We start from the raw sequence: 22,726 nt of genomic DNA, 5'->3' as shown, positions 1-22,726 counted from the left end.
TCCAACACTCTTCCAGAGGTGGAAACAGCTTTTTCCTTGTTTAAAAAAAAAAAAAAAAAAAAAAAGATAATTTAAAAAAGAGCCCCCGTGTTTGGAGCAGAGGTCCCCTCCCCAGCCCCGTGGGAGGCAGGCCGGCGCCCTGCCGCGGAGGGTACAGCTCCCGTCTCCCTCGGGGGTCGAGCACCACCGAGGCCCTCTCGGGTGTTGGGCCCGCCGGCAGCCCCCCGGGGCCGGGCAGGCCGCGCCCCGCGGCCACGGCCCGCGTCGCCTGAGGACAGGACGGGGCCGGGCGGGCGGAGCGCAGCCACCGCCGCGGCTCCCCCGCGGGGGGCGGGCGAGGGGCGCGCTGGGGGCGCGCGGCCGCCACCGCCTCAGGCGAGCGGAGGGCGGGGCCACCCAACGGACGGGGCCGCCCCAACGGGCGGAGCGGGGCGGGGGGCGGGCCGGCCGGGCGCGTGCGGCGGCGCGATTGGTCGGCCCCGGCCAGCCGTTGGAGCGCGGCCGGCGGGTGGGGCGTAACGGCGGCGGGTAGGGGAGGGCGGAGGCGCCGCGGCCAGCCCGCCCCCGCCCGACTTAAAGCCCCGGTGGGCGCCGCGGCGGTGCCAGTAGCGCAGTACAGTACAGCGCAGCGCGACGCGGTGCGGCGCAGTGCGGGCGGCAGTTGCGGCGGCGCCGGGCTCGCGGGGGGCGGGCGGGCGCCATTGGCTCGCAGCGCAGCGCCCCGCCGCGGCTGAGCCCCTCCCCGCCGCCTCCGCGCCGCTCCCGCCCCTGGGGCCGAGGCTGTCAGCGCACCGCGTGAGGAGGCGCCGCCGCCGCCGCGCCTGAGGCCGGGCGCCCGGCGCTGCCAGCATGTTTGACAGGACGCGGCTGCCCTTCGTGGCGCTGGACGTGGTCTGCGTGGTGCTGGGTAGGTCGGCGGGCCGCGGAGGGGGCGAGGGAAGCCGCCCCCGGGGCGCTGCGCTCCGCGCCCTCCCCGCACGGCACCGGGCTGATCGCATGCTCGCCTCCCCCTCCCCGCGGCGCCAGGCACCACCCCGGAGCGGGTCTTCTTCCAGCCTGCGCCTTCGCTGTGCCTGTCTGCCGCTGCCTGCCGCCCCTTCGCCCCCCTCCCTCCCTCCCTCTCGCTTTCCTCTTCCCTTCGCCGCCGCCCCGGGCAGACGACGGCGGCGCGGCGCTCTCCCGCCCCTCTCCCGGAGGAATCTGGTCACTGCCGGCCCCCCGCCCGCCGGGGCCGCGGGCTGGGAAGGAAGGGAAGGGAAGAGACGAGACCTGGGGGGGGGGAGCTGCTGCCGCTTACTCGCTGACATCTGGAACTGCCTTCTCTCTCTGGTGTCCTTACTCTTCCTTCCTTAACCTCTTCTGTCGGCTGTGAGCCGGTTGTGGCAAAAGCCTGTGCTGGGAAGGTCGGTACCTGCAGCCGGGGATGTGCTTGCGACCCTTGGTGGGTCGGAAAGCTACCCTGGAAGGGGCGGCACCGCGGGAAGAGGCTTCATCCCCGTGTCCGACAGGGCTGGCAGGGTCGGTGTCGTGCAGTAGGGAGGAGATGCGCTTCAGGAGCGGAGCCGTGTGCGGCCTCAGCGGGGCTGACCTGATGCTCTGGGTTGAGGCTGACAGCGAGATGGGGCATGTGTGAGACCACGGTGAGACCACGGACCTCCTGTCTGTGCAGTAGGGGGGGAGGACGGATGGACGGACACCTGCGGGGGCAGGAGCGGTGCCTCGGTGGGGCGAGGCCGTGGGTGCTGAGCCCTGACACTGCCGCGCGCCGCGCACCCCTCTCCTGGGAGCTCCAAATAACAGCGCCTTCCCAGTCTTGCTTCTTTCTCTTTTAGTCTTTAGCTCTGTTGAAGCTACATCGTGGCCTGTCAATTCGCATTAACTTTCTCTTTTTATGTAACGACACGGTGTGAAGCATAATGATGTTAGCTATCAGTCAGCAAAGGGGCAGTTTTACCCTGTAAAGAGCTGTGACTCCTCTGGGTGTTGAGAGCCTGGGAAGGGTCTTCAGTATCTGAAGATGTACTTCTTGGTCAGTCTTAAGTGTTAGTTTCGGATGTTTGCTTCTTAATCAAATGACAGCAGTACTTCAGTAATAAATTTAAGTGCTTTCTCCTCATGTTCAGTGGGTGGTGGTCAGTCAAACAGGTCTGGCTCATGAAGTCCCTCTTGGCTGAAGATGTCTCTAGCATCAGTATGAACATAACGAGCAATATTTCATCTTGCTAGATGCTTCAAATAGCAATGGTACCTGTAGCTAAATGGCATTAAAGAACAAAATTGTGGCGAATGATGCGTTGCTCTAAATAAATGTTATATGAGAGAGAGCTTTTGGAGAATGGATGTGGATCCATGTAGTCCAGTAGGAGCAGTGTTTATTCGGATCAGAAGTTTTACGAAGCTATGCTGTAGCAAGGCTTAAACTTAGATGCTATCTTTATGGCCAGTAAAGGAGTTTTTGTCTGTCCTGATAATTGTCATCACAAAAAATCTTTATAATTAGGCAAAAGTTTGCACTATGCATATACGTTTGTCTGTTTGAAGCGTGTGTGCGTATCCTAAGTAATCTTGAGTAATCAAGGAAAAAAAAATATATTAAAATTTAGACTATAGGAGGCATATGACTTGAGGGTTATCCAGCTAAAAGAATGAGGGTTTCCCCCTGCTCCTGCTCCAAGTTACTACCTGGGGGATAGATGCTTGATCTTGCCCTGCTGTGTAATATCGATTGACACACCACCTCCTGCCCCCATGCAGCATTTGGATCACAGATGCCCAACTCTGATGACTCAGTGTGCTGGAGGGTTGACAGACTTTTTATTTTCCCTTGGGCTTGTTTACTTCCTACTAGCGGGGAAAAATGCAGGCGGTGCATATCATGAAGTCTCTTGACACCTGCAACTTTAAACACATTGAGTTACAGGTTTCAGTGAAACTCTAGCTGAGACAAAAATATATGAGTGTAGGAATGGGAAAGATAATGGATATAGGGCTAAATTCTCTCCTTCTTCTCCCTGGCTCCCATGTGGTTGAGACAGGCCCTTAGACGAGCATAGGTCTTAAGCCTGTGTGTCTAAATGGGGAATCTGCTTTAATTTTCTTACTGTAAGAAGAACAGTTCCTGTTGATTGTGGGCTTTTATTCTAACTCTCACTTTTTCCCAACCCCTCCCCCGCCCCCCCCCCCCCCATGCATTTTGATGTCTGCTCAAATGACCAAGGTAACTGCCCAGATAAAGTGACTTGCAGGTATTGGTAACCTGATACCTAGTGTCTCCCCTAAAGAGACCATGAAGCCTCGAAGAGAAAACTTCTTTAACTGTGTCATACTGAAAGTGTAAAACTATGTAGACTAGCTTCAGTTGAGGACTGAACTTGCTGAGGTAGCCCATTCTACCACAAAAAGGGCTACCAGTAGCATACTCACAATCCCCAAGGTAACTCTTACCAGTTTGCCTTTTTTTCTCTTTCCTCTCCTGCCTGCACCTTCCCCATAGTAAGTGAAGATGAGGAAGAAAAATTAATTTAATTGGCTTAGCAATGTTGGGCAGAAAAAAAAAAGGACATCACTTCAAGTTACTGTGACCTGACATCCATAAGCTCACTGCAGTGGAAGCAAGTGACTATGACTGTGTATGTCTGTGACTTACTCACTCCTGTTTTAGTCAAACCATTCTTTGTGCAAGTTCAACTCTCCCAACACAAGTTTTCCAAAAGGGAAGGAAGGGTAAAAGAGCTTTACTGTGATTTTTGTTTTTGTGGGTTTTTTTGTTGTTGTTGTTATTTAGATGGTTTTATTGAAAGGTCTGACAAGTGCCCAAGGTGGAGCAGAGGTAAGAGACTAAGAAAGAGATCAAGAAAGAGCTGGCAGCACAGGAGGGAGCAACTTCTCCCCTTTATGTGGCATTAAGCTATTAGATCAGTGAGGTCGCCTGAAACTGAAGTCTAAGGTTGCTCTTAATTGGCCTTATGGAAACTCCCTCCCTCATCTGCTTTCTGCTCAGTAAGGGAGAGAGAATTCAGGGAAAGCAGTCTTTGGCGCCCTGAGAAAATAAATAAAAACTCTTTCTTGCTTATCAGGATGATAATTCTTTCATTCTAAATGATACTGGTGTTTCAACATTAAACTAGTTTCATAATCTGTAATCTAAGAACAGAAAAAGCTGCAGATTTCTGCAGTATGCATCCTTAAATAGTGCAATGAGGCTGTATCTGCATTCTGTGAGTGTGGGCTGATCTGCAGTGCTGGGTGTGTGCATGCTGCATGTCCGTCTGCAGCTCTGCAGTGCTGCAGGCAACAGCTCCCTCACTCTGTGTGGTCCGGTAGACAGTGGTCAGCTTCTCCCGTCACTGGAAAGCATGGATGGCCTGGACTGCAGGGTTTCCTTCTCCTGCATATTTTTGTTACTTGTTCCTCCTTGTTTTTCTGATGGAGAGACATTTTATACAGCATGGCACAGATGTGTAAATGGAATGACATTTCTAGACAATAGTGAAACCATTTTTCACTGATACTGAGACTTGATTCTTATGGTTTATTACACTTTCAATGTCATGCAAAAAAATAGCAGCCTATTAGAATAACTTAGTTAGCTTGTGACTGGTGTCTTCACTAGGCACTATACATATACTCTGTGCTACTTTGCAGGTCTATTGTTTGACTGCAAATTGGGCTCCTTCTTCATTAAGGCAGGTAAACAACACTTAAAGAATGAAGTTGGGAAACCCATAGTAATATTCATGTAATCAGTGGAAGAACTACTAAATACGTTTGCCTTTAGACCAAACTCTAACTAAGACCAAGTCAGATTAAAGTAAGTTTTGCAGAGGTGACTGGAGCAATAAGGAAAACATTCTCTACGATTCTAGACCCTGGGGCAATTTGCATCTGGTCGGTGCTTCTTGCAATTCATGCCTAACTTGAGTGCAGGGATGCAGTACAACAGAACTGTGTTTCTTTAGTCCCTTGCCTGACTGTACAATCACTGCCAAGCTATTGCAAGTAATTAGGGAGTGTGCTTGTCAATATGTGATTGCTGGTGTAATGCAAGAATATGTACAACCTAGGATTAGAAAAATTAATGTCTTGTAAAGAATTTGGCCCTTCACTGTTTTGATCCACTCTTCTGCAAGATGTTGGAAGTAGTAAAGAATTACTAATTTAAAACTACTGTAGAATCTAGTTATGTTTGGTGTATGTGCAGGGATTTCTTTTGGTTTTTGTCTCCGTGTCCTACCCTGTGCTGGTTCAAGAAGCCAGCTGAAAACTTCCCTACTGCCCAGTCATTCTCTAGCAGTGGGGCTTATCTGTTACTTGGGTGTTGAGGCACCCTGAGCCACAAGCAGTACCTGTGCAAAAAAGGAGGTTGGTAGGTGGCTGGTGGTGGGGAAGGTGAGACTGTGGCAGTCTATTTATCTTTTTCGGCACGAAACTACTTCTGAGTAAGGGAAGGAGAAGTTCTAGTCTTCCAAACAGAAGAACATGAGAATTAAACCCAGAAATACTAAATGCTTACATCACTTTTTTAAGCTTACTATTTAAAGACTGCAGGAATGTTTTGTGGTACAGGGCAATACACTGAACAGCAGGTGCATGGGTATAGGACAGGTGAGTTTGCTTTTGCAGTACACAACCTGGAAGAGTGAGATGGCTGGACCACTCTGCACACCTTGTACAATGTTTGTGCTTTAGGTGCCATTCTTCCCTTTTGGGAGTGTTTACTCTTGCTGTCATTGAAGGCAGCTGTCTCAGTGATGATTAGGGTATTGCTGTTCAGTCAAGGAAGGCCTGCTTCTATGTGGGTTGCCCCAATTAAAACAGCCTCTTTCCTATTACTTGTGACTCACTGACATAGGTGTTACTGTCCTTATTTTCCACATCATGTGGATGCTACGTCTTTTCTCTAGTGCATGAATACATTGTTAAGCTGTAACAGGTTAATGTGAAAGAGCAGCTTGTCTTCAAATGATGCTGTCCACCAGGGACCACAAGATGATACTCATTAAGTTGACTCTCAGTTCATTGGAAACATGGTTGTCACCTAAAACAGGGAAAATCTTCCCTCTCCTACCATGCTTTCTCAAACACGAGACCAAATGCTCTGGTTGCCAGACTGTCCCATGTCACTGTTCTTGGCAACAGTCACTTTTTATTTCCCCCCACATAAAGAAAGATGCTCTACCCAGAGACTCTCTCCATCTTGCTAGGAAGCCTACAGAAAAGCTTCAGGTTAGAATTCAACTGATTAATGAACACTGTGCAAAGTCAGCAATTGGGTTCTTGCTCTGCCAGGTATTGCTTTTAAAGTGTATCTTGTACTCTGGCTAATCCCTGCCTCAAGTGTCCCCCATTGCGCTTGCTTTTTATGGCGATGGGTAAATCCTAATTCACCCTGTAGTGCCTTCCCAAGAGCCAAACCTTGAACTCAGCACTATACTCTTTCCTCTTGGAGTAATAGAGGAAGATGCTTCTCAGCAGTGAGGTTCCTTACCAGCTTCTTGAGTTCTGGCGACTTTTTAACCTGAAACAGACAGAATGGCTCTTGCAGCATGCTTATTGTGAAGGTGGTGACCTTTGCTTAAGGGAACAGGAGGGAAGGGGCTTCTGACATATTTTCCCTAGAAAATGAAGTACCACACTACAGCTAAATGATAAAATAGCTCATCTCTTATAACTGAAGAGGTCCTGCCTCACCTTTGTAGCTGCTTGGGTGCTTGTTGAGCCTGTGCTGAGCTAGTTCAATACACTGACCTGGTTTTAAAGAGCTGGAGAGCATGAACTCATACTGACTAAAAGCAGCTTTGTTGAAACCCACACAATCACAGCCCCGGTGGCAGGGGAAGTAAGAGAGTTGGCTAAAAAGGGGGGATAGTCCTCTATCTGTAACTGTTGGAGCTGTGGAAGCAGGTAGCACAAAGAGGTGACCTAACTCTGGAAAGTACCTAATGATGAGAGATAACTGGAGCTTTGTAGCCTTCCAAGTGACTTGGATTTATCCCTGACAACTGATAATGCTCTTTCCAGAATTAGTCCAGGAGAATTCAAACAAACTCACCTTGGATGATGGGGAGGAAAAAAAGAAAAAGAAAGTGCCGAACAGAATTACATAGAACCTTATTGGCAAGATATACCACCCACAGAAGTATGGCTTTAAAAAAGTCAGATTCATTGGTATGGGCTTGATTATTGCTGTAACTGATGGGGGGGGGTGTGTGTGCCAGGGATTGGTTCTTTTCCGTGTCCCTCATCCTGCAAAATAAGCTCCTCCTTCTTGGAGTTTAATCAGGTAAAACAGTTGGCTGAAGACAACTGAAAAAGCCACAAGCACTAGAAATTGAGATTATGGGTGACTAGTAAGGGACTAGTTTTAGCCCAGTTTTGTGACAAAAATTAAAACCATCTAAAGCTATCCTGAAGAAGCAAGATTACCTTGAGATACTTTCTTAGGCTGTTTTGTTGGAACAATATAGTTGCCACTACACCAGGAAATACTAATCGGTTCAGCTGCATGGTCGCACCTGTGAGTAGACCCACAAGCAGTTTTCCAGCCAGAGTGGTGTAGTCCTGCAGTTTAAAAACGTGAAGAAAACTGTGCCGCTTATATTAAGGATGTTCTGCTCATCTCTTCTTTGTAACAATCAACTGCTAATGAGTCGACCCACTTTCTGGGAGTAATTTTCCTTTCCAAGTTATGAGACTGATGTCAGAGGCACAGAACTAAAAACTGTCTATTGATAAACTTGCATTGTGTCTTTCAAACTATTTTTGCCAGATTCACTGGTACACAAATCCGTCTAGCACAGTCAGGTCCAGCTTTTAAAATCAAGACTGGTTGTTCATATAGAAGCCAAAAATAGACATAGGTAAGCTTCTTTAGCAGAATATGATACAGAAAAATAATGTTGAAACTGTCCGGTGCACTTACCAAACACTCTTTCTGTTATCACATTGAGTTACAGGATTTGAAACAAGCAGTACAGAAAGCATTAATAGGCTTGTCTTGCTCTGTTATAGACTTTGCTGATTCATCTTTAAAAAGCTGTAACCAAGAAGCAGTCTGACTCAGAAGTGTGTTAAAGTAATTCAGTTTTATTTGTATTGTACTTCAATAGAGTTTTGGCATCTCCTGTTTATGTGGCATCTTGATATCTAGCAACAGAAAATAAAGCTTTTCTTTATTTTAAATTAAAAAAGGTGTGTATGTCAGGTCAGGGTACCTGTCTTGGAATGGCTATAAACACTGATTCTACTAAACGGAATCAAAGGCATGCAGGAGGCATATCAATACAGCCTTATTTCTGTGATGCTGCTGATGAAACAATGGATCTTGCTAAACTTAGCCTAGATTTTAGTGCCTCCTCCCCTTCAGCTGCCACTGCTAACTAATCATGCCATTGCTTTCAGAGGGGCCACATGGGGGTTGCTTGATCTCATAAGGTAGCTTCGAGGTGGTAGCTAGCTTGCCCTGGTATAGAAGAAGAGTCATAGGTTTTTGTCACATGATCCCTTTCCTAGGGAAGGATGAAGCTATACCAAACAGGAGTTTTGCTCAGTTTTTGCCTTAAGTGTAGAAGGGATTACGTAGCAAATTTCAGCATCTTGGGTAGCTTCTGCCTCTGTTAGAATAAGGTGGAATTTTTCTCTCAAATTAATCTTAGCAGATTTTTGTCCTTTTAACTTTGTTCTGTTATTGCAGATCTGCAGATTACTGTAAGCTGGTTCTGAGTGAGTGTTAGATGACTGAAAACACCGAATACCTAACAGTATCACTGAAACCTAACAGTAGGTGCAATATTCTCTGAAACTGGAGTACTGGGATGATAAAGAACGCATGTGCATTTAAGCTTACCTACCTTATTTTAAGGTATATGAAGGGCAATGGACGATGCTTACCTTCAGCTGAAGGGGCTCGTTCAGAAGCTAGTGGTGGAGAGATCTGAGAGAATAAACTTCTAATCGTAACCAGGGAACCTTCTAATGTGCAGCAAGCTAATGGAGAGCATACATGGCCCTTAAGGGGTCAAGAGGGCATTTAATGCTGAGATACATAAGGGAGGCAGTGAGAACAAGCCTTGCAAATAGCTCCAGTCAGGAACTGTTCCCCATTAAATTCCAAAAATCATCTTCTTACTCAGTGTCTCCTTTTCTTGGTGTTTCTTGAGTGAGTTCTGTAGCTTTTTGCTGATTCAGGGAAATTAAGGCTCCAATTTTGTTTTGTTAGGTGAGCCTATACTGCAGTACTAGTATTCAGTTAAAATACTCCAAGCCAGTATGGTGGCTGAGTCTAATGCTAGTGGAGATCCTGGGAATGGAAGTAAGGTCAGTATTTCTGCTTGCAGACTCAGTCTCTTGTCGTTCTTCCCATCTCTTCTTGGATCTCAAGACTCCAGTCATCAACACTAGAAAATGAAATCTCTAATCATTAATATATAGAAACTAAGATCACAAATCTAATACTGATGATTTCTACTGGAACGCAACAGCTGCTCTATTATATGAGTACTGGAAGACTTTCTATGCCGTGGCATTATTCATTATACTCAAATATCAAGAGCAACGTTGTACAAATTTTTTTACAAATTCTGGTTAAATGAACTTCTCAGGAAGTCTTCTAAATCAGTGCAAAACAATTGTTCTGATAAGTCTAAGATATATAGGGTATTCTCATTTTTCCTTTTAAAATTCTATTTAGATTTAGCTTAATACAGAGTTTATGTTCTCAAAATGTACTGTTAGACACTACAAACTTCAGCATACCATGAAAAAATGTGGTTCTGATAGCTAAAAATGCTCCTCTTAAACATGGTGGCATGCAGCAGTGTGTACAGTATAAAACTATATTCTGGTGGATGCTGAGGTGGGCAATCTTATGGAAATTCTGAGGCCCTCTGTAGCACTGCCATTTTAAGGCCTGACCTTGTTAGACTGTTTAAATAAAATATTGTTATGCTTGTAAGACTCACTGGAAAAAGAGCATTTACACTCCTAACGACTGTTATATTTCTAGAGACTGAATGGTATTTCAGGTTAGGGTGTGTAGCTATATGTGAAATACTCAGAAAGCCTCTGTGCACTCCCACAAAACAAAGATTAAAATGGAAAAATAGTTGTAACTTCTGGTGTTTAAAAGAGCACTGGTCTTAAATGACATTCAGGGTTGGTGTCACCTGCAATAAAAAAAAAAATCCCTCCCTGCCTTGCCAGTAGCTGACCTTGATAGTTCAGTTTCTTTTTCTGTATTGTTTTCCCTGTCTGTAAGCCCTGTGCTTTAGGCAGGTTGTTTGTAGAAGATCTTGATCTTTGGGGGTGTGTACATGGTTTTGTATCTGTGGGCTTTTTAATTCTCTAGACCATACAATCAAAGCCTTTCACAGTGAATGTAATACTGAGCACGTAATGCAAGCAGTGATTAAATGTTTAATCTGCCCTGAACAGCAGGGTTTATAGTGGGAGAAGTCGCTCTCGCTTGCTCTGGCTGCAGCCAGTTGGCTTCTTCTCCACCCCATGAGCAGCACTGCAACACAAGGAGCTGCTGACCTCTCCCTTTCCATCCTCCCCCCCACCTCTAGTGTCTTTTAGCTATTAGCCTGAGGGTCTTAAATCTTTCTGTCAGGTCTGTCAGTAATCAGGGCAATTGGCCTCTGCCCTACTGGGTGAACTGCTAATGAATTCCAGGTGGTTGTCAATCAGCTGGTCTAACTTCAACCTTCTCTGTCCCCTGAACAGAGCAGAGCCTAGGGCACAGCCTTTGCTTGTGGTCTGCAATGGGCTCACTTGAGCCATGTATTTTTCTCTGTGTAAGTAATAGAGCAGGCTAGGATATATTACTGTCTTGTCTTTCTGCATTTTTTATTTTGTATTTATATTTCCGTAAATCCTCACAGGAGAGACAACTGTGTGGTTTTTAGACTAACAGGTACTTAGTGCTTCTAAAAGTCCAGTTTTTTGACTGAAATGTAGATACAGGGGAGAATACACTTGTCTATGTGAATATTTTTAAACAAGTGTTGTGACTTGTTCAAATGGATTGGTAATGTGGATAACTGAACTAGTGCTCTGATGTAGTGCTAAACTGTTGAATGTGGTTAAACTAGAATATCATGGAGTTATCTGTTAGTAAATGACAGGACTAGAAATTGCGCTCTTCTTTCTTGCGGCTGGTCCAGCTCGGAGGAAAGTTTCCTTTGCTTCTTGCCTCTACCACCCTTGCCTTGGGTCAACCAGAAGCGTAGGTAGGGCATGGTGAGGGAGTCGTTGAGTGAAACGGTCTTCTGCTGGCCCAGGTTGCTGATCTGGCTTCCCTGCTAGCCAAATCATAGATCAGAAAACAAATAAAAATATAAGTAGTCTATGGTTGCAAGTAGCATAGTAGCAGAGATTAGAATGTAGCTCACACTTTTAAATACATATATCCTGTTTACTGAAGGTTAGCACAGCTTCTGGCGTTATCAGAACAATCGGTGTGCTGGTATTAGTATGCCGGTAGTGTGCTGATATTTTGCATTCCTTGGGGTAGAAAAGTAAGATACAGTCCTTTAAAGTGGCTAGGAGGTGACTTGTGGGCTACCCACTCATCTCAGCTAATGAAAATAAATAGTGTATTGATTTTTCTCTTGTATATCTCTCACCTCGAGGTGTCAGAAGTCTAAACACTGTCTTTTTTTTTAATCTCTTCTTCCTCTTAGTAGCTTTCTGTATTCCCAGAACCTCCTGTCTAAGAGGTCTTGATTCTTTCTCTTGACTGCTCATGGAAAAAAAAATTTCAGCACATCTGCTTTTCTGCAAAGAATAGCCTCTTTTACAGATGCTCCCAAACTCTCTCGAGCAGCATGAGGTTGACCAGGCTCAGTTTCTTTAAACCTCTTGCATGCTTCCTTACAAGGCAAACATGGTTGCTTCCTTACAAGCGAACATGGTTGTTCTGGCCAAAAATAAAAGCAAAAATACATGTGTTAAAGAACTTAAATTCTCCCTTGCCCTCAGTAGTAATTGCCAGCTGTATAGGTTCAGCTCAGAATGAAGACATTATCTGTCTGTGGGATTGTTGAACAGCATCATCTCTCTAATAAGAATGTAAGCTATGAAAAGGACCTTTTCCTTAAATGAGCAGCCTTTAGCTGAATAACTGATCTATTTTGAGGCTGTCATTTGCTCTGTTTATGGAGATTGTTTCTCCAATACAGCAAGAATTCCTGTTTGACACCCCCCAACTTAACTGTAAATTGTAGATTTCTTTACAAAAGCCGAAGCTGACTTTCTGTCAGCACAAGTGCAGAATGTATTGATCCTATTTTTCAGGATAGGTGTAGAGAAACATAAAAATTCTTCTCAGTCTCATGTTAGTCTACTACAGTTTCTCTTAATTAGCACTTAACTTGTGAGCTCAGTACAGCATGAGAGAAAAGCTTTGGTTAATAATCAAGCTAGAATATTCTCATTTGCCATAGTCTCTCTTAAGGGTAACTGCCTTTCTCCCAGTGTCTAGATATTCATTTGTTTAACTGAGAAGGAGTTCCTGATTGAGGACCAGGTAGGAGTCTTGTGTATCTTAGTCTTGAAACACTAATTCAGCACAAGTTTTTAAGATGACACAGAGCCTCAAGTGAAGATTCCATCACTTCCACAGATAAGGAGGCCAATTGGGTTAATTAAAGGATGTTTACAAAAACTATGGTGCCTCTAAACTTAAGCACCTAACTCCAGAGTTGCAGGTGTGACAAATGCTACAAATCAGAATAATACTGCAGTGTTATACACATTGTAAAAAGATCATAGTTTGGCCTTCCATTTATAGGATAAATTGTGGAACTTAAATGACTTTCCTGTTTTCATCTTAAAAAAAATTATTTAACAAACCAACTTTTTTTTTTCAATAAACAGTCTGTGGGTTTTTTGTTCCCCCAAAGGAAGATTTGACCTCCCCCTTCCCCTGGGTATTGTTTTTTCTTGACATTCCGTGCCTGTGGGTGGAGAACCTTTCTCACAGTGACTTCCTAGTCTCCCAGCCTGGGCTTCCCTTCCTTCCTTACAGGCTTTTGTATCAGGCCATGTTGTCCAGCCAAGTGTGATTAAATATGAGTTCCCTGAAGGCTATTGATATTACTGTGAAGTGTCCATAGGTTTTCAATGGAAACTGCACTACAACTGGCTTGAACCTACAAATTAAAGTTGGAAACTCCTTGTGAACTCAGCATAGCCCTGTGTAACTATTTCAGCTAGCTTAGCTTCACTCTAGGCAAATGTGTGTTGCTGTGTTCTTACAGTTCTAGCCAAAAACTTAAGACTGTTTCTTCCCTGCAACCCCTGCTCAGTAATTGAAATATCAGTCTTGCCTCTCCGCTCCCTCTCCATCCTGTGCGCTTTTGTTCTTGTCCATGTGTATGAAGTTTTTTCACCTTTCTTTCACAGGTAAAGGCTTCAAATCTCTGCAGTCTCTTTTCCTATTCAACTTTGTTACTGCTGCTCTAGATTTCAGGGTTAGCCAGAGTCTGTTTGTGTGAGCATTACAGAAGTGCTTCCCAGTCTTTTACAAAGTCTTGGATGGGCCAGTTCCAGAGCACTTGAGTGATCAGGTTGTTTTCTGTATAATTAAAGGGGAGAGAAACCAGATCAGAGGCCTGCTGTCTGTTTCTTGCTACTACCTAGCAAAACAGCCTAGAACCTGTTGGTCGCTAGTCCTTGACAGGTTCAACTAGACAAATTTTAACAGAAAATAGAGAAACCCCAACTCTGAGTCTGGAGCATGGGGAACTTCAAGGAACAGTCTTGTTCTGCAGCTGAAGGCCATGCTTTAGAGGATATGAATAACAACTGAGCCATTACGATCCCTTAAGGCATAAAGTTACCTAGATCAGAAAAGCACCCTCAGAGGTTGCTGCTGGTACTGACTAGGTAAAAAGGAGGAAGAGGTACATTGTGAAGAGGATAAGGCATGAGAGTTCATCTGCAAGATTGCCTTTTAGCCTTGTAATCTTTCACTTGATCTTGGTCGCCCTTTCTTCCAGTTTGTAGAAGCTAATGAAACTCAACATACATACATTCCTTAGGAAGCTCACTGTACAGTCAGTCTGCTTAAAGGTCATGGAGGTGCTTGGCACCAGTGATGGAATACAGGCCTGTTATGTACATTTGGGCTTTTTTTTCTCTTAGAGTGAAAACTTTGGGACCGTTTGCTTATATGTACAAGTTGTTGTCTTCTCTCCCTGTAAAATGAGCAATAGTAAAAATGCTACTACTTGTTTGGGGTAGGTTAATGTTCAACTAAACACCATTTCACAAAGTCTACTCTACTGCTGTAAAGCAGTGCATCATTTAGATTGCAGTAGGAATTCTAACAGTAATGTAAAAAATGGAAATGGGCAGTTGGAAGTTGGTTACACATCTTACTCTAATTTCTTGTATTCTTTTACTATGTACTATACAAATAAATTTTGCAGTCACTTTGGTTAAACTGTCCTCATCTGACCCCTTTAGTTGCTGCTTTTCCTCTTCCCCCCTTCCCAGAATCTCATGGTTGAAAGTAAAAACACATTTCTTAATTCCAACTCTAGATTACACACTTTTAAAGTACTTTAAGTATTGCATAATATAGTCAAGTCAATCTGATTTAACAAAAAGGTGCATCCTTTTCTTTCAATGAAACAGATGTAGAAAGGAACAAAAATGTACAAAGGAATATTTAAATGTACAGGCACAGAAAAATTTGGATAACTGCTGGTTATGTAAAAGTTCTCACAAACTAGTTTTCATAAACACATTTCACATGAGGAAGGCTATTTAATGGGAAGAAAAGAAAGCTTAAATTAAATCTTGAGTTCCTTTCCTCTTTGTTTAATGAAAACTGAGCACACTTGCTGTCAGGAATTCTCCCTAATTAAAAAAAAAAAAAAAAAAAACAAAACAAAAAACAACAACAACAACAAAAAACCAAACCTCAAGCTTCTGTCTTAACTAGGTTAGAGTGAGTAATTCTCTCCTGCTGTGGTTACACAACAAAAAAACCCTTCATATTCAAACTGATTGTTTGTTTTGCTAGTAAGCTTAAAACACTGCTTGTCAAACTTAAGGTACTTCCTCTTTTTCATGTGCACTCATGTAATAGCTTTCTTCCAGTTCCTAAAGAAATCTTCCTTGAAAAAACACATGACCCATGACTGTAAACCTGTGTACTTTGGTGGCAAGAAATTTGGAATTTTTGAGCTAAGAACTCTGTCGTGTTTGCAAGTGAATTGCTGGAGTGTCTTCTAGTTTCTGAACTGGAGCACTTGGAGAGCATAATTCAGCAGCTGGTAAAAATGAAATAACCACCCTAATGAAGTTAAACCCAGAAACAAAACCAAAGCAAAGCACCTCAAAATCTTACTATAAAAACTGAGCAATATCAGCTAAAAAAGATTGAGCTGGAAGGCTGAAAATGTAATTGAACAAAACAAAAATTCTTGGTGTTGAGTTGTAGCAGCTCTTCTTGGAAAACAGGTATTTATGGGTGTTAAGTAATCAAGCTCTGCAAAACAAACTACTGCTTAAATTAATCATGAGGATGTAATATTTCCGCATGTGAAAATCTGGTGACCTGTTTGAGAAGATAGGATTGTATCAAACAGGTAATGGCTTTGCCACTCCGTCATCCTGATGCTGGGTATACAATAGCAGAGGTAAAGACAGGAAACGTGAGCTCTGACTTATGTTAGTGCAATCTTGCCATGGCCTTGAGTGGAGCTGAAAATTGGCTCCAGATACGTGAACATGCAGCAATGTCTTCTGATCCGAGTGAACTTTCAGAGTTCTTCAGTGTGGTCTCCTTTGTGTTTGAAGGGCTGCGATTCTGTTTCGGCTACTTCTGCCATCTGCATTCTGTCAAGCTCTAGCTCTTTTCTCAATCCTTACAGCAGAGGAAGGAGAGAGACATTTGAGATACAGTTGATTCGAAGGTATATCATCCTACTTCGTGCTTGAAGTTGAACAAGCGTAGTGCCGTTTGCATTTTTGTTCAGTTTTGCTATACAGGATGCTAAGCATCTGCTGAAGTGCTTTGCTGCATCAGCATCCCCGGTTTTTAAGGCTAAGTGTGGACAGTCCTTAGGATTTCAGATGTTTTGTGGAAAAAATTCCTCTCTGTTCCATAGGAGGCTTTAAATTCCTGCCAAACTGCCTTCTGTGACCATAGCAATTTTCTTAGAAGAGGAGTTGGGAGCTGGGGTATTACCAAGCACATAGACAGTTTCAATGTGTCCTTCATGAGCTTTTGCACTGTGACTTAGCAGCCCAAAGAAGGGGCCAGGATTTATCACTGTTCCTACTATTTCACTCTTGATACCTTTTCTTCTAATGAAATATATAGGAATAAACTTATTTAAAATCCCTTTAAGTGACTTACCTGGTAGTCATCGTAGCAAGTGTCACAGAAATCAAAGCAATCTTTCATCATGTGAACTTCTTTGAAATGTCTTTTGTTCTCAGTACGGCAGTTTGTTTATATCATGAGTAGTATTTTCTGCTTCAATAATTGCACTTACCATCTTATTTACGTATAGAGTGTGTCTGTGTGCAGAATTGCGTATTACATGGATGTTGGGGAAAAATAAAGTTTAGTTTGCCCTTTTTTACCTTGTCTTAGACCAAAATCTACTTTTTGTTGTTGTTGTTTGTGGATTTTGCAATTCTTACAGCATTGCCTAATTCTTCCACTGTTGGATCTAGTACTTGCTCAGGGGACCAAAGGAAAAGGGTGGGATGAGAAAGTAGAGTAAAACGACAAACTTTGGTTTCCTGAGGTGGTTGTTCCTGCAAATGGCTATTCCCTAGCTGATGCTTCTTGTCAGAAATAAGTTACAGACCCGAATGTAATTGTCAGAGGTCTTAATGGCTTCTTTGGCACAACTGCCGGTATAGTGGAAGTGAACTTGTAGGAGAGGGAATAGGTAATACGTCACACGGTGTAAGTTCAGAGACCTGAGTCTCGGTTTCCATGTTAGTAACTTCGTTATTTTCATGCAGAAATCTTCTAAAGTTTACAAAAGCTGTGTAAATGCAACTCTTAAAGTATAAATCTCATTACCTTACGATGCAGTCCATTCAGAGTGTCCCTGTTTCCCATTGGTGTCTCTGCAGTTCTCTTGTTCCCCTTACCTGCATGAAAACTACTTGCATGAAATCTTTAACTCCCTAACTATGACAAAATCTGTATGTATTTTTTTGTCTTGTTCTCTGTAAGCACTGACTAGATTATAGTGTATAGAACGAGGCTGGTAATTTGGATACAAGCCAGCGCCATGGGGTGGTGGTGGAAGAGGGGGCACAAAAGGCAGCCTGCCCTCAATAACTATTCAGTCATGTGAGTGCCAAATGCTTTTCTTAAGTGTAATCTTGTTCAGTGTGTGGCAGCTCACCTTACTGATGAAAAGACTTTGAACTCTATACTTTCTTAAATTCTGTATTGGGTGGGCAACCTCAGAGTCCTGCTGAAGTAGACTTGTAGAAAAGAGATAAATTTCTATAGTCAGGATTTGGTAAGTGTGTGCATTGCATGATACTTAGGAAATTTGAGTCTTGCATGTTTGGTAGCTTCCTCCATGCATGTTTAAAAATAATTTTTTTTTTTTGGTTTAACCACATGTATGTCTTGTTTTTGTTTTTTGTTTTCCTTCCCCCAACAGCTGGCTTACCCCTTGGTGTTCTAAACTTGGCCAAAATAAAACCGTATCAGAGAGGCTTTTTCTGTAATGATGACAGCATCAAGTATCCGTTCCATGACAGTACCATCACATCCACTGTCCTCTACACAGTGGGGTTCACCCTGCCCATTTTCTCTGTAAGTAGCTAATATATAGGGAGCTTTGGTGATGGGAATAAAATGTATGCCTTCCAAGAGTGTGACTGTGAGTTGCAGACAGTCTATATAGGCAAAATCCCTTATATGTAGTCATATGCATGTGAAAGGTGCCATTGCTACTTTCTGTTTGCACAGAAAATTTGGAATTAATCTCTGACTGCTAGTATTGTTAATGTCATTTGTTTTAGGAGCAGAAAAAAAGATGATGAGGATTTAAACTGTATTAGTCTAGGCTTTTATAACTGGGGAGAAAAATACTGCAGGCTTCCAAAATGCTATGAAATAAATACAGCTTTTGTTCAGAACGGGTTAGTCTGATAACTTAAACACTTGTAATGTTAAAAGTTGCACTGTATTGGAGTGCACAAACCTATAACTAGTGACTGTTGCTTCCATATACTTTCTACAGAAATAAGTCTAATTTAGACTCAGTGGGTTTTCTTAGGTTGAAAAAAATGTGGTGACTCTTTAAAATCTTCAAAATGGGATACAGAGGCTGAAAATCTAGTTGTTTGTAGAAAAGAGCCTCAGTGTTTTCAAGACCACATGATTTTTACAAAGAACAATTTAACTCTTCAGTAGGTTTTTCTACCAATATTTTAAGCCTGATTTTATCCAAGTTTTTATTAAGGTTTGAACTGGTTTAGAGAACCAAAATTTAACCATTCAGAATAGTCATGAACCTGAAACTACATCTTCTTGTTTCTGCCTGCACTGGTTGACCAAACCATATTAGTCATAATAATGGTCATAATCTTTGGTCTTCTGATAAATGTATATGCTAAACAAATCAGTCAAATATATATTAAGCTGGTTTAAAGATGGAAGGAGTAATTTAAAACAAGTAAACAGAAATCTGTGGAACCTCTACATGCATTACTCTAGTTTTCCCTTAAATGCTTATTTATTAAAGGTTGCAGTAGTCCTATGCAGTAAATAAAGGTAGACAACAACAGTTGTTATCATTAGTATTGTTTCACTTTTGAGGAGAATGGTCTGTAGTTTATAATTTTGATGTGTACTGACATGTATCTTCAGCACAACTTCAGGAAAATTTTGTTTCCAGTAGAGTTCATGTGTACCTTAATTGATATGTGCACAGGTGAACTAGCAATTGCAGTTTTGTGCAATTTTGGACTTCTAAAGAGGCATTTCAGTTGCAGTTAGGTAATCTGTTGAATTGCTTGGTTTTTTTTATCTTCCACTTTTAGATTTGAAAATGTTGTTCCTGTAATAGAAGGTCAATTAAGAGTGCATTTTTTTTTTTTTTTTTTCTGGCTCTAAAGCAGTGGAGAAACATCTGACTTAGTCTAATTTACTTAAAAGTGTAAAATGTCTAAGGAGTGGTATGGACAGCTGTTGGAACTTTAACTGCCAAGGTATCTACAATTATAACTTAGAATTAGACTTGTCAGGGATTCCAGTCTATTTGATATTTTTCTTCTATGATACTTCTGTAGGATTCACAGAGTGAATTCTTATTGCCTGTCTGTGTGCAAGAGATTGGATTATATAATTGGAACAATCACATCTGGCCTCCATGCTGAGAGAGGTTTTTTTTTTTAAAAAAATAAATTCTAAAGCACTTGTCATTGTGTAACAACAATAATACAGGCTATCCAGATCAGTTTTCTTCACTCTGAATGTTTTACAAACCTTAAGCAGCACAGATATTTTGGAACCTGGTGAGAAAGTAATCACTGTAATGTGTATTTTACTGCTCTGTGTAGTTAACATGTTAACCTAACTGGCTTGCTAAGTCTCAATTTTAGAGTTAGGGAGTTCTTTCACCTCATACAAGAGGTGAAAAATCATTTATGGCTACTGGAAACTTAGAACTAGGGTGAGCTGTAGAGCTAGGGAGTATGATATCTGGGTTATTACAACTTACTGAGTTGAAAGTGCGTTCCAGTTGAATGCTTTCTAGCATCAAGCTTGCCTTTATTCAAAATGGAAAGGGGAAGTTGATCAGCCTGGGAATAGGAGAATCTGATATTCAGACTGGTTTTTGTTTTGGACTGACTCAATGGAGGCTTGAGACTTTTTCCAAGGCAGCTTAAGTTTTTGGAAGTAGTATGTTCCAGAGTCAATATCCTCAGCAAGGACACAGCTGGCACCTGAAAGCTTATTGGGTGGTAATGCTGATTATCCCAAATCTAGTAAAAAACGTTATCCTGACAAGAGACTTTCCTGAAAGAAATGGGCTTCTCAATGAAAGAGTTGATGGTAAAAATTTGGTCTAATACTATGCAAATAAGAGTTGATAAATTGCACTTTTACGCAAACTTTTCTTCCCTAATCAAAGACTACCTCGAACAGGATACTTGTTCCTAAGTAGGACTTACACCTCAGCTTTGTCACATCACAAAATAGAAGGAAGAACTTGTGGTAGGAAGCTAAGGGAAGCAAAAGGAGTCATATCTGTAACATGAAAAAAAAAAAAAGGTTAATTGAGTAGTACAGTGGTTATAGCCCTTTCCCTTAGCATTCAACAATGTACAGGTATTGCTGATCCAGTTATTTAGTCCTTAGTCCCTAAAGCCTCGTGAAATCTAAGCAGAAATGCTTGAAATATTATGCATTTGCTGCACTAACAGCTTGCTTGTCTTCAGAGTGCAGTAAGAAATGGCCTGAACATCTTGCTGTATAATGAAAGGTCTTGTCTGGTTCAGTTGTTGGGGTAGGCCCATAGTGGAATATAAAACAACTTCCAAGAAAAAAATAGATATTTCATTGTTAAGCAGTCTCTTTGCACATAAAAGAAGCTAGGTTGCCTGAGCATTGATTTGTCTTTCTGAAGATTTACAAGATGTGTTAGAAACTCTCAGGGATATTCTTTAAAAAAAAAAAAAAAAATTACAAGAATACTCTTAGAATTCACAGTTCCGTCTATAGCTCTGAACTCCTTCTGTTCCTGTTGCCATCATTTGTCAGGAAATAAAATGTCTGGGAATGCAACTCATGTTTATTCTTCTCCAAGTGCTGCTTCATAGTATGATACTTCTCAATTTTCTAAATTGTTTTCTGTGTCTGGATGAGAAGCATGATTTTTGTATTAGAATTTTTTGAGACTTAGGGTCAAACAAGCCTTGGTAGCAGTCTGGAAAAATGAATCTCTTCAGATATCTAGGCTGGTGTCTGGAGCAGCACGCATCCATGATGACTGACATTTCAAGAACCCCAGAAGATCTTCCTGATATTTCTGCCTTCCGAAGTCATTTTAGAGATGTTTAGAAAGTAATTCTGAATAGTCTAAAAGCCATGACTAGTCAGGGGGTAGTGTCTATAGATTGTAACTCTAGGAATATTTTGAAATCAATCTCTAAGAAGATGTACTTGGTCTGGCATTTTTGGTCTTTAGCTGTCTGCATGAGATCAGCTCTTGCAAGTATAAATGACTAATTAATGTCAGTGTCATTCTCTTGCAGTAAGGTCCAACCATGCCTATTTGCATGTGTCCTATTCAGTTGGTCTTTTCTGGTGACTTCACCTGCAAATCAGTTTTCTCTTCCTCCAGTCATCTTGCTTCTTACAACTGCTGCCTTCAGTGACACTCATACAGTTTGTCTTAGGTCTAGGGGTAGATGCAATTGGGGGAAGAAGCGCAGAGCAAAGTAGGCCTCTCTGAAGCATCCTTCTCACCAAAGGAGCAGAAGAACAGAGCAACTCAAGAGTTGCTGAGTTTTATTTGCTCCCTGTGCTAGGTTCTGAGCAGGATTTCTGTAGTTCCCTGCCAAAGCTTTGCCTGGCTGCTCTGGATCTGAAAGGACACAACCCACTGGTGAGTTTCTAAATGATGGACTGATTCATGAGAGGACAAGAGTTCAGTTCTTCTAACTCAGCCAAAGTGCTGTGCTGAGTTTCTGGGAAACACAGTAATTAGCCACAACTGTTGCTACTAAAACAGGTAATGCAAATGCTGATGTTCCTGACAGGGAAGTATTCAGTAGTAAACAGAGTTTTGAATAAGTCACTTCTCTGGGATGAGCTCTGTTATTTGGGACTTCTTTGAGAGAAAGGACTTTTTTGGGCCTGTAGGACTTAATTATCCACCTTGAACACATCTAAAAGATATTTAGGTGGTCAGGTCATGTTGTTTTTGTTTTGTTTTTTTGAAGTAGAAGACATTCTTAATTTGGTTTGCCAAAGGCCAGTGTCTTCAGTATCATGATGCCTTCCCAAAAGGGACCTACATAGCTTTTCTCCTGTGCCAGCTTTAACCTATCAGGCATTAGTCTTAATATACTTAGAAATGTCTCCTTCTACCATGTGTATCAATGTTCTGACTGTAACTTTTCCTTCCTACAGATTAGCACAATCATACTTTGGAGGCAATCTGCTGATTTCTTTTCTGGCAAAAGAAACTAATCTTATGCTCTGTTTGTGAAAGGGATACATTTGCAGGGGAGACTTTCACTGAAAACACCTATTTGATTGACAACATAAGCACTTACTGGGCTAATTCATATGTTTCTTGAGGGACAAATGTAGCTACTGCTGTGGTAGAGACCGATAAAACAGGGGACCGTAATGAAACCTGTTGAGGACTGTTAGATTGGTAGATGTGCACTTCATTTTTTGTAGCAGTGTCAAACCTTTATGGCCCACTGTTGATAGTTTTGCAACTAATTGAAATTAAACTTGCTGTTTGATCCTAGAGTGGACTTTTGCATCCTTTAACCTTCAGGTTTCACGTTACATATTAATAACTTTATTATGCTCTGAACAAGACTTCGCCTGTTATCTGGTAAACATTTTGGAAAGGAGAGTAATGTTTTATCTTCGTGTTTTTTTGGTGTATTCATGGCACTGGAAACCTTTTTGGGCAATGTTGTTGAACTTCATAATCTGGCATGAGTTCTACTTGATTCTAACCGTTCATCTTGTACTACTACAGAT

At 42.3% G+C, this 22,726-nt stretch overlaps 1 protein-coding gene across 2 annotated transcripts in view; it reads left to right on the top strand.

Moving 5' to 3' along the window:
* The first annotated feature begins 767 nt into the window (after positions 1–767).
* The window catches only part of PLPP1 (phospholipid phosphatase 1), a 65,179-nt gene continuing 43,220 nt past the window's right edge, over positions 768–22,726 (top strand). Inside the window, exons 1-2 of one of the 2 annotated variants that reach the window (XM_082336704.1) lie at positions 768–907; positions 17,652–17,806. In XM_082336704.1, coding sequence (XP_082192830.1) covers positions 850–907; positions 17,652–17,806 — 213 coding nt within the window. In that variant the 5' untranslated portion in view covers positions 768–849. The remainder of the gene's footprint in view (positions 908–17,651; positions 17,807–22,726) is intronic. The other variant, XM_082336705.1, reaches the window with a different exon arrangement.

Source organism: Platalea leucorodia (assembly GCF_965183815.1).
Source record: "Platalea leucorodia genome assembly, chromosome: Z".
NCBI lineage: Eukaryota > Metazoa > Chordata > Aves > Pelecaniformes > Threskiornithidae > Platalea > Platalea leucorodia.
Note: the sequence above shows the minus strand (reverse complement) of the source record. Positions and strands in the feature narration are given on the sequence as shown.